Source organism: Glycine soja, chromosome 10 (assembly GCF_004193775.1).
Source record: "Glycine soja cultivar W05 chromosome 10, ASM419377v2, whole genome shotgun sequence".
In the NCBI taxonomy this organism is placed as follows: Eukaryota; Viridiplantae; Streptophyta; class Magnoliopsida; order Fabales; family Fabaceae; genus Glycine; species Glycine soja.
In genome coordinates, this window is record NC_041011.1 from 39,890,766 (window position 1) to 39,903,697 (window position 12,932).

At 36.2% G+C, this 12,932-nt stretch overlaps 1 protein-coding gene across 5 annotated transcripts; it reads right to left on the reverse strand.

Moving 5' to 3' along the window:
* Positions 1-5,169: 5,169 nt before the first annotated feature.
* LOC114372647 lies at positions 5,170-9,603 on the reverse strand. 5 transcript variants are annotated; one of them, XR_003658232.1, is made up of 5 exons: positions 9,290-9,603; positions 9,016-9,131; positions 6,717-7,119; positions 5,665-5,733; positions 5,170-5,541 (listed from the first exon to the last, which is right to left on the reverse strand). XR_003658232.1 is itself a non-coding variant. In XM_028330327.1 (4 exons), the coding sequence occupies exons 1-3, from the start codon at positions 9,395-9,397 to the stop codon at positions 6,762-6,764; spliced, it is 582 nt and encodes a 193-aa protein (XP_028186128.1). In that variant the 5' UTR covers positions 9,398-9,603; the 3' UTR covers positions 5,170-5,541; positions 6,717-6,761. The 5 variants fall into 5 exon arrangements, 2 of the variants coding, with proteins under 2 accessions (XP_028186128.1, XP_028186127.1); XR_003658231.1 differs by having other exon boundaries at positions 5,665-5,778; XR_003658233.1 differs by having other exon boundaries at positions 5,665-5,784.
* Positions 9,604-12,932: the final 3,329 nt, after the last annotated feature.

Consider the following 12,932-nt stretch of genomic DNA (forward strand, 5'->3'; position numbering starts at 1 on the left):
TCACCATTCCTTTTTGCGTGGAGACCGATGCTTTTGGGTTCGCGATGGGGGCAGTGCTTTCCCAGCAAGCTCACCCGATAGCATTCTTTAGCAAAATCCTTTGCTCAAGGCTCCAACGCTCCTCTACATACGTTCGTGAACTTCACGCTATCACTACAACAGTCCGCAAATGGCAGCACTATCTTTTGGGGCACCCATTCACCATCATCACGGACCATTAGAGTCTGAAGGACCTAATGAACCAGATAATTCAGACCTCATAACAATAGCACTACTTGGCCAAGCTTTTGGGCTATGACTACACCATCCAATATTGTTCCGGTTCGGGCAATGTGGCGGCCGACGCACTTTCGAGGATTGTTCCGCCGGGGCACTATTTAATTCTCTCTATTCCCAACCTCGAATGTTTGGCAGACATAAAGTGTTCTGATTCCCACTCCTCGGCATATCAAAACTTACTCCATAAGATTCACTAGCAACCAGATGCTCACTCTGATTATTCGGTCAAGAAGGACTGGATTTTCTATCGTGGCAAGCTTTGGCTTCCGTCCGACAATCCTTATATTCCCATGCTTTTGGAAGAATTCCATTCAACCCCACTAGGGGGACACATGGGTAAGGCCAAGACCCTACAACGACTCCAGGATAATTCCTTCTGGGACAGTATGCGCCGTGACGTTCACCGCCTGGTCTCAGAGTGTCGCATTTGTCAACAAATGAAGTATAAGAGTAAGAAACCCATAGACCTCCTCCAACCAATACCCACCCCTTCAGGATTGTGGGAGGATTTATCCCTGGATTTCATCACTGGGCTGCCGCCGTCCCATGGATTCACGACCATCTTGATTGTCGTGGACAGGTACTCGAAAGGCACCCATCTTGGAGTCTTACCGCCAAAGTACTCCGCCCACAAAGTAGTCAGCCTCTTCCTCGACATTGTCTGCAAGTTGCATGGCTTCCCCCACAATTTGGTGTCCGACAGAGACCCAATTTTTCTTAGCTCCTTCTGGCGTGAATTGTTCTGCCTAAGTGACACCAAACTCCGTTACAGCACTACCTATCACCCTGAGTCCGATGGGCAAACTGAAGTCCTTAATCGGACTCTCGAACAATACCTCCGTTCATTCGTCCATGATCGGCCTACTCTCTGGTACTCATTCCTTCCATTGGCGGAATGGAGCTATAACACACAGTATCTCTCGGGGTCCTCCCCAATTGAGGTTGTTGATTCGATGATGGCCACTAGGCAGGCCTTGCACACCAAACTACAACACCACTTGCTGAAGGCCCATAATGCTATGAAGGCCTACGCCGACCGCCACCGTCATGACGTACACTTCCAGGTCAGAGATTTAGTCTATGTCTGCCTCCGGCCATACAGACAGCTGTCCGTTCGACCCCATTATTCCAAGCTTGCTAAACCCTTTTATAGGCCTTTTCGGGTCACGAAGAAAATTGGGCCTGTGGCATATCGCCTCCAACTGCCAACGGGATCTAAAATTCACCCCGTCTTCCACGTGTCACTCCTGAAACCCCACAACAGCCCACCCCCTACCACCGACGAGACACTTCCACTAGCGTAGGTTGATCACCACCCCATTATCAAGCCCTTGTCCTTTCTAGACTGGAAGTGGAATTCTGCCGCGAACCCACCATCGCAAATGGTCTTGGTCAAATGGCGCAGGCTGGCTCCAAAAGAAACTTCGTGGGAGGACTGGGACATTCTTTGCTCCGCTTACAACCTCGAGGACGAGGTTGATTTTCCTGGGGAAGGTGTTGATAGCAATAGGGCACAAGATAACAGTAGGCCCAAGAGGATCATCAGGAAACCAACCCACTACAAGGACTTCGTTTGAAATGCACAATTGCTCTTGCTGACTAGATGATAGGATAATGCAATAGATAATTCTGTTATAAGAATTGGTTAGTGACAACAAATCAATTTTGTTAGTTTCATTACGAGTTTGTTACAGCATAGCTGGCCAGCTATTGATTTTCAACTTTTTGTTATCCATTTTATGTTTATAAATACCAGATATGGAAATAAAATCAGCAAGGAGAATTTACCCGTAACTTGTAGTGTTAGTAGATAATTCTTTCCTAACAGTGTCATCATGTTCAAGCAACATGCCACAAAATTGACTTGGAGCAAAAAGTCACCCTAGTGATATGTTGAGAAACTAATATATCCCTGATGTTGAATTTGACAAAAAGACATACGGGATATTATCAAGTCAAGTTATCCAACGGTTGATCTATTAAACAACACAGATCTTTCTTGCAATATCACAACAATCGCACAAGATGATTGACCTTGTACCAATAAAAACTTATGGAATGCATCCACTCATTATACAGCAACAACAACATTGTCCAACTGATGTCAATTTCAACTACATGCACGAGGAACTTATTGACGACGATGATTGGTTCTCCCATCAGAGTTATTTTCACCAAATATTAAGTAGAATGATTTTTAAACCTGTTTGGTTGATTACCTTTTTTTTAGAAAGTAATAATTTAGTTATATTTTATTCTTTCAATTTAGTTTTAGGTATATACTAACTTTATTGCTACTTAATTTTAAAGGTTTATAATACAATACCTATTAGAATAAAATAAAATACTCAAATTGTAGCATGAGGAGGTAATTGATATTGGAAAAACCATGCTAATAGAATTTATGAGAGAAATAGCATGGATATCGTGCCTCCAACTTCACCCTCATTATTGCTTAGGCTTCAACAAACCTGGTAAATTTCATCTTATGTTAGAGCATAATTGATAAGGCAAAACTTTGAAGACTCAAATGATGACAGGAAATAAAATGTCATTTTTATTTATAAAAAAAAAACACTCATCCTATGTTATGTTATCATAGAAGAAAACAATAATACTAATAAGAAAAATAGGAAAAAATAATATTTAAGAACAACATAATATGGAAACAGTGTTTGCCATATATAAAGAAGAATATTATTTTTGCTCACCTAGAAGTGGCCGGAAATTCTAAATGTGCTCAAATTTTATAGAAGATAGAAAGGTAGTAAAAAGAAACACAACAATTCGCATCTTATAAAACCTGTCCAAAGACTCTTCAAATGGATTTTAAATAGAACATTGTTATAACAAAAATCTTGTGAACATTATAAAAATTTTACTTACTTTTTCATAGCATTTTTTGGAAGTATCAACTTCTTTGCTCGAAGCAGTCATTCTTTATTGATCTTGATCACCAATGAGAGTACTCATTGTTTTCTTATCATTATTGTAAGTAGCCATTGCTGCTGGTATGCATGAAAGAAACTAATCGAAATAGTATGCAAAATGCAGGAAAGAAACAAATTTTTTTATGGATAACTTGTTCTTCATATTTTTAATGTTCATAAGACATAAAAAATTATAAACGTGTGGCATAAAAAAATGTTACCGAAAAATAATAACCATGAAGCCACCAAATAGTAAAAGGAGGAGTACACATTCAGTTTTTTTGTTGATATTAAATTAGTCTTAAATCATTTAAAGAGAGCAAAAACTTTGAAACATTACGTTACTTTTAAATATTTTTAAAAACTTGGACATGATTTGATGAATTGCCCTTTAATTACTATTAATAATAAATAATGGTAATATTTAGTAACATTTATTTTTTATATCATGTAAAAAAACATTTTATCTGTTATATATTTTTGTTAAGATTAATATTTTAATATAGAAATTAAATAAAGTATAATTATATATGTCTACATATATTTGTATAATTTATTTTTAAAATTTATTATAAAATCAATGGGAGTAAAAAATCTATTTGTTTTAAAATGTTTAATAAATTTTTTACATTAAATTTCCGTTGAATAAAATCAATGGATTTGCATTGAATAATATAAATTCCTGTTGTCAAAATAATTAAAATAAATCTAATAAGTTAAATAATTTTTAAGTACTTTCTTGACAACAAAATTTACAACAGCGAAGTTGTGAAATTAGAATTTCGATCCAATGATAATAATATTAAGTAGTAACATTTTATTTGCTATATAATTTTTAAAAATTAATATTTTAGCATTGAAATTAAATAAAAAACATTATATGTGTCTATATATATTTTTATAATCCATTTTTAAAATTGATTATAAAATCAAAGGGAGTAAAAAAAATCTATCTGTTCTAAAATGTTAATACTTTTTCTTATAAAAAAAATTCGTTGAATAAAATATTTTTACAAAAAAAAATTACAATAGCTAAATCAATGGTTGTTATAAAATTAGAATTTTGATCTAACGGTTGAAAAAGCTTCAAGGTTTCTTTAGTACCAAATCAATAATTGTTGTCAAATTAGAATTTTGATCCAACAATTGACAAAATTTTAAACTTTCTTTATATATATATATATATAGACATTAAGGTTTGTGAAATTATTTTCATTTTATTTAGTGTAAAAAAAATATATTAAATATTACATATTTTTAAAAAAATCATCTTATTTATTTTGTGGCAAAAAATATTCAAAGTAATGGCAAAAGAGGTAAAACCTAGATTATTAATAAATAAAAAAATGTATGTGTGTATAAATTATTAATATACATTTTAAATTTAGTATATTACATAGTTTTTAAAAGTAAATAATCATTTTAAAACTGAAATTTAAATTAATATTATGTTATTAGTTTTCCCTAGATTTTTAAAAATTAATAACCTTTCATTAATTTTATATCACATTAAATCATATCAACTGTTATTATGAGATTAAAGTTTTAATCTAACGGTTCAAAAAATATTAAAGTGGATATTACATATTTAAATAAGATCAACGATTATTATAAGTTAAAATTTCGATTTGATTGTTCTAAAACTTCGAGTGAAGTTTATATATAGATATGTTTTCACATAAAATTTTGGCTGATTGGAATGTGAATTTTAAACTTTATAACAATAATATGACAACACATTTAAATAAAAAATATATAATTAATTAATCTGATTTCATAATAAATGACATTTTAGCATTTTTTTTGTCGCCATTTTTAAATTGGAAAATTGATCAAGACTAAGCACGATTAAATTCCTCCGTTTTAATAATCTTTATTCCTAGCTAGTTGACTACCCGTAAAGTAATTATATTTTTTATCAGTTAAATTACAAACAAAAGAAATAATGGCAAAAAAGGAGTAATATAAATTAATGCCTCTCTATGTCATTAAAATACAAAAGTTAGTGAAAGAGTAAAAAAAATTATTCACCTGTCACATCTTTATGGTAGTGTGTGTTCAACTGTTCATATTATGAGTTTTCTAACATACCATCATTTTTTGGTGGGTAAACATTGGCTAAGAAACTAACACTTGCAGTGTAAACTATTCTCAAATGGATACTACATAGGTAGATAGATAGATATGAGCTGTGAGCTGAATTCATCCACAAAGATATTTTATATTTGGTAAATCTTTTGTCCTGACTCCATAATGATCAGATCAAGTTAGATGAAAGAACTCTTCCAACTTGAAAGGTTGAAGCTGGATGTGGTCATCTTTTCATCTGTACCTATAGTTGAACAAAGAAAGCAACGAGTGTGAGGTGCCTGGTTATTAAGTTTTCAATGTTAGATAGTATATTGAACTACTGACACTAACCATAGATGGATCATAGAAAAAAAAACACACTAACCATAGTGAAATGTTCACGCAAGTATCTTCCCAAAGCAATTGCGGAGCTTGTAGTTGTAGACATCTCGCACTCCAAAAGCAAAAGGAATGTTTTCTTGATATGCCAATGATTCGCCTTAATCTCATAATTTACATTTAATTTAATCTCGTAAATTTTTGAAAGATTTCAATTGTAACTGAAGAAATGTATGTGACCCAAGGGCAGTGCTCCTGATTTTTATTAGAAATTAACATATATTCCAATTTTATCATTTAGTTATTGTTCAATTGGAAAACTTTTACTTTAACTTGTATCAATTACAAAAAACACTCTTCTCATGGAACACGTCTTAATCAGCTAATTTTAAAAAACAAAATGATATAACAGCATACCACAAACTTAAGTTTAAAAACTTCCTTTATAGTGTGTTTTTTTTTTCATCTGTCTACTATCTACTTAACCAAAGAATGCAAAATTGTACCAAAAAAAGAAAAGCATGCAACAAAATAAAGATCATAATCATTAACAAAGGACAACGAAATAATAAATGAAAAAAACTAACGCAATAATCAACATGTAATAAAGGATGAATATTTATAATAACGCAGTCTAGGTCTCACAATTCAACTTCAGTAATAAAAAATAAAAAATAAAAACAAAGTCTCAATTCAACTAATGAAAACAGTCAAAAGTTACTTTAAAAATGTATGGCTCGCAGGTTTTACAAATTTGAAGTGTTTTCTAAGCTGGAAATAGTTTCACCCTGAGCAATTTAATTGCTTGAGGGAAAGTGAATTATGTTGTAAAATAAAATACCAACAAGAGGGCTTCAACCTATATGGCATATACCATGATATGCAAATTGTAATTCCCAAATCTCCTCTATCAAGCTTCACAAGTTTAAAGATACAAAATAAGTTAATAAACAACAGACTTTCCTAAAGTTTCATAAATTAATTTCATCAATTGTATATAGCATACACGATGACTGTTGCATTCTAAAGAAAACTTCAGCACCAAGATTCATCTAAATTGCAGTGAAGTTCTACAAAGTGTCAATATAATATATTTACCAGATGCAATCACTTCTGTTACAAAAGGCTCGTCAAACTTGCAAGTCAAGTCTTAGAAATTGATAGGGGCGATTTGCCAGAACCTTCCAATACTGCTGCAGGATCAGAGGACCTGGTTGCAGTTTCATCTGCTCCATCCAAATTTATTTCACTGAAGCTTCTTTTCTTAGATGGAGTATTTGAATTTGTGTTTTCATTTTCCTTCTGCTTTCCTTTTTCTTTTCTGTTGTCAGTCTCCTTATCAGGTTGTGGTTCTCCATTCGGAAGTGGAAATAATGGAGGTTCCTGGCCACTCAATCGACAAAACACTCGCTCAACCGTTTCACTAATCTCCTTACCCAGGCCATTATTGTCTAAAATTAAATCCCAAACTGATTTTGAGGCTTTTTCAAGTACAGAAGCTCTGCATGAAATAAGCATGGATGTAAGATAAAGGCAGACAATCAGTGAACCAAAGATGTATATCAATATGTTTGAACAAAAACATATACAGTGGTAATCATGAAGATATAATCCAATTGGGAATAATGACTTCTGACAAAGTAACAATTCTTCCAAGACCTACATATAGCATCTGGAAGACAACACAAGGAAATAGACATTCAGGAGACAAAAGGGTAAAATAGAAGAACTTTATGCAGTGTGCTTCTATTTATTCTAAACTATGCCAGAAGGAGAGTAAGAAACTTTTTAGTCATGTGTACAACCAAGTAGCTGTGCATTGATTGACCAGGGAGGTCTGCTTAGAGAGTGTTTTAAGTTTTAACATATCCAATTCCAAACACATAGCTTCTATTTTTCAAACATGCAAAACAATTGTGGGGAAGGGCAAAAAAGGTTAATAGCAAAGTAAGCCCCTGTGGCAACCCTCTGAAGATATAAAAGCTATCACTTTGGTTCAGTCCTCTAAAGAATTTCAACATTAATTTAGACCTCAACCATGTAAAGCAATATCGGTAATGTCCTTGAAGAAAATTGACATCAATTTACTCACAGTCTATACACAGATGACAGAACAATGATTTTGATCAAGATCCATTGTTCCTAAATAACAGGAGGGGTTCAAACTTAAAGGCCATCTTTTGGCTGGGTTCCAGATCTGATTTGCACATATCATTTTACCCCAATATTCTGAGTGCCACAGTAAAATCCTAAGGTCTGTTATCCTACATCAATTTGGAGGTCACTGCTTAACCAAATTTGAGCCGCATCACTCGTGCTGTTGGAAGCAATGTTGGTGCAACTTATGCAAGAGGTGAGAAGCCTGCATAGAGATCAGGTCGGATCTTATGCAGAGACTCCAAAAGGTGACTACAAATCTGCAATCCTTTGGACTTTCTGGAAGGTGGCCCGGAGGATGAAAAGATTACATATTTGAATTTGGAAGTTTGGAATGCTACTCCAATCTGTGATTTTGAAGCTGGATAGACAACCTAAAACCACTGAGGAAAAAAACTAAAGTTTTCAAGTTCATCCAGCATTACTTCTCAAAACACATAATCAAGACAATCCTTGAATGGCCAGTCAATAAACTGATATAAAATTTTCAGATTAATTAAGGGAAGCATTTTCAGGTTTTAAAAATTATTATATAAAATTAAGAATTGATAACTAACTAAATAAATGAGCTGGCCACCTGTTGAGTAAGGACAAATACATTAGACTGCATACCCTCCACATATCTATACTTTGAAAGGTCGAGTAACACATACCACTACCAGTACTGATAGCACATACCAGAGAGTATTGTGAACCTGGTAAATGTTCTTTTCAATTTGGCAGGAGAGATTTCAAGGTCAACCCAAGAACTTGGGAGCGGTTTACCTTTTCAAGTGAAAGGGGTGGAGGGGACTTCTGCCAGACAAGGGGGTTTATAAAATACTAATATGTAACATGAGTGTTGTTCATGCTAGTGCAGCAATGTTACCGTGTCATCTTCAATTGATCTATTATGTATGTCTTTTAGTTTCATTTGAACCATGACAGGACTGAACCTAAGTACACAGATTTGATTTATGTTCTATACTAACCAGGGTTCAGTGGCTATAAGCCTGTAGCAGCATACAGATTATAGAACATTTAGGTCAATAGCTCAAAGAAGAAATTCTAGTCAACACAAAAGCTTTCTTCTACTTTAAGCAGAGAATTAAACGGGGGTCGAAAATAGTCAGTGCTAAAAAGAATACTAGTATGATACTGGCCCAACGGCTACAGAAAAAAAAAATGAAACTTGTGAAGTTAAGTTCCCTTTGAATCAGTTTAAGTTCCGCATAGAAAAATACGCAACCGTATCACTTACTCAAGTTCTTGCCGAAGTGCGTCAAAGAGCTCTCTTTTGGTCTGTTTCTCAGCCCCAGGGGTGTTCAGAACCTTACTCTGCTCAGCCATCTTTATAGTAGTACTCTTCAATTCCTCCTACAAAAATACAACAAAATAGCACAAACCGATCAGACTTAAGGTCAAAGTAAATTAAAGAAATTAAATATATGAAGATGCTAGTAGAAACTTAGAAAAAGAATGATATGAAAACTCAATTAACAAAGAAATTGAAAAGAAGGGAGGGAAGAAACTACATTGGCTTTGAGCTGGTTGATGATCTTCAGTCTGAGGGCATCAATTGTGCCGTCGTTCATCAGCGACTCCAACACATCTTCGGGAGTGATTATCGAGGATGAAGCCATACGTAATTGTCCACGTAGAACCGTAACCGAACCGAAGACGCCGAAGAATTTCGATCTTCTGCTGAATCGTTGGATACGGACAAATGTCAGATTTTAAAACGCAGTAATAATTGGTGGTCAAATTCTCAGAATTTGAGGGAACGAGAAGAACCCTAATGCGAAGAAGATGACGGGGTAGGGAAACCTGTCACTCCCACCTAATATATAATACTGTTTTTTTTTTATTATTATTGAAAGATCTATATACTACCACTTCTCAAATACTATAAGAATATAAAATTATTTTATGCTAATTAAAAAATTGGTTTGATTGAAAGATCTATAATTTTATATACAACTACTTCTCACATATTATAAAAGAATATAAAATTATTTTATGTTAGTTAAAAAATTGGTTAATAATATTTAATTATACTATTTCATTTAAAAATAAATATTTTTTAAAGTATCTAACTTTGAATTTAATATCAAAAATAAATGAAAATCATTAAAAATGAAGTCTTAATGAAAATATTATTAAATGAGTACAAAATTATTAAGATTTATTTATATTTAAGATAAATGCATAAGATTTTTTTCCTTATATTTTGGAACATATAGTAATATTTTATATTCCTAATTGATTATTTTTTTTTACATATAGTTGTCTGCTACTCCTAATTCTTGAATTTAAATCTTCCTATGCAAGATATGTATAAAATTTACAAATTTATATATGAACATCTTAAATTTAAATGGGGCTCATATTTTAGGATCATGCTTCACATTGGTTTCAGATTAAACAGGTGACTTATGAGCCTCAGGGCTCACGCTCTCGTTCAACCCCAAGGCTTTGGTCTTCTCCGCCGTAGCCATGTCAATGTCACATGTCATTACCCAATCTCTAAAGAACTCGAGCTGAGCAAGGCCATGAGCGCCTCTTCTCCCTCTCACCCGTCGACATCCTCATCGCAGTCAACAAGCACCGCGAAATCTACTGCCAGAACCTCCTCTCCTCCCTCGCTAATCGGCTCGATCGCGACACCATCGGCATATTGCTCCTATCCAAGTCCCACAAGGTCGCCGCCAAGCTTGTCAATGCCTTCACTGATCATAAAGTTAAGAAAACTTACATTGCCCTCTGCACAGGTTCTCCTCCCATTTAGGAACGGGTCTGTTAGACACAAAAACTAATAATGCTGGGTTCGAGGCCAGCTCCTCCAGAATTAAGAGAGGGAAAGGGAAAACAGACACAGAGAGAAAGGAAGTTGTATTTTCATTCATGTCTTATTGTTATTACAATTGCTTATTTATACTAACTTCCCTACTAACAGAATTTGTCTTCTTATGCTCAGGGAATATTTTCCAAATCATTGGCTAATTCTATTGTGATCATGCTGTCACCTGCAGTACCATCAACCGACAATTCTGCAATTGTGGATTCTCCTTTGCGCAACCACGTCAGCTTCCCTTCATACCAGCCTCATCATATGTAGTCGTTGAGGTAAGAAGGTCTTGTGATGACCCTCTTGGGCTTTCCTATTGACTGCACCCCTGTGTTTTGTGACTGCACCCTTGCTTCGTGTTCTTGGTCTGTTGTTGCTATTTTCACCTCCTTCTTGCTTGTGCTTGCTTCAGTCTTTGTATCAGTCGTGGGCCCTTGAAAATTCACCTTGTCCTTAAGGTGATAATCTGCACACAGCTGCTTCCAATCTTCCCAGGATGTTTCTTCTGGCAATAACCCCTCCCATTGCACCAGAACTTCCCAGGGAGCTTGCTCTGATGCTCGGCAATAATCAAGGATAGCCATAAGGGAGATGACAGGTTGGTGCTGAGTGAAGCATTTGGGCAGAGCAACTTCGGATCCTTGTTCAGGATTACCTTTAAAAGACTTCAGTAAGGAACAATGGAAGATCGGATGTATACGAGGTCCTTCCGATAGCTTCAAGCGATATGCTGCCTTGCCAATAAGCTCTACGATTTGGAACAGCCCATAGAATCTCTTGGTCAACTTGCCCATTGCTGCCTGAGGTCCTTTGGCTGAGACTTGGCGGTAGGGGCGTAGTTTCAGCATTACCCAATCCCTTGTTTGGTAATTCACTTCTCTCCGGTTAGCGTCTGCTGCCTTCCTCATCCGTTCTTGAGCCCGCAGAAGCTTCTTTCTTATAGTCTGAAATGTCTCCTCTCTGTTTGTCAACATTTCATCAACTGCATCTAGCACCGAAGTCCCTGCGATGTATTCAGGAAATTTGAAAGGCTTGCACCCAAAGGTGACTTCGAATGGGGTGGTCCCTGTGGCTGAGTTCCACGAGGTATCATGTGACTATTCTACCCAAAGTAAGTATTTTCCCCATTCGCGTGGCCGACAATGAACGAAAGCATGCAGGTATTGTTCAATGACTCTATTGAGCACCTCAGTCTGACCATCACTTTGTGGATGGTAGGCAGAGCTCATTCGAAGCTACGTTCCACTCCGACGGAATAGTTCTTGCCAAAACTTGTTGACAAATAGCGGGTCACGGTCAGAGACCAAGCTTCTTGGTAGACCATGGATTTTGCCTACGATCTCCATGAATAAGGTAGCTACAACTTGAGCTGTGTGGGACGCTGGAAGCATACCTAAATGCATTCCTTTAAAAAACTGATCAACCACGACTAGTATCACAATGTTGTCGTGATAAGGGGGAAGTCCGGTGATGAAGTCCAATGAAAGGTCCTCCCAAGGTCTATGCGGTACCGGCAATGGACACAGGAGACCAACTACTCTTTTCGTTTCATATTTAACGTACTGATAATCAAGACATTGAGCCATAAACTTAGTGGCATCTGCTCGAAGTCCTTCCCAATCAAAATTTTCCATTAAGCGGGCTATGGTTTTCACAACCCCCATATGACCACCAGTTGGTGTAGTGTGATACTCGACCAGCAAGGTGGGGATGATTTTCAAGTCTTTGGGTAACCAAATTCGTCCTTTGGGAAGGATCAATTTCTGAGCGAGGGAGAGACCAACATGTTTCTCAGGATTCTTTAGAATTTTCTGTCGGAGTTGATTATATTCCTGGTGAGCATCCAATTGGTTGTACAATTTAGTCAAAAACAAGGGGCAAGGCACGAAAAGGCTAAGCAGAGTGGAATCTTGGTCAAAGCATCGTAAGAGAGCATCAGCAGCTTGGTTGTGGGCACCAGACCGATATTGGATTTGATAATCATATCCCATTAACCTAGCCAAGTACATGTGTTGCTCTGGTGTTTGGATGACTTGAGTTAGCAGCTCCTTAAGGCTTTGGTGGTCAGTAATGATGGTGAAACGATGGCCGAGCAGATACTGCCGCCACTTCTTCACGGCGGCTGTGATGGCGAAGAGCTCGCGGACGTATGCTGAAGCCCGTAGCAATTTTGGAGGAAAGGGCTTACTGAAGAATGCTATGGGGTGATTGTTCTGGGAAAGGACTGCCCTCATTCCAATCCCTGAGGCATCCGTTTCCTCGGTGAACAACATGGTAAAGTCCGGTAAGGCCAAAACAGGTGCGTGAGAGAGAGCTTGCTTGAGCTGATC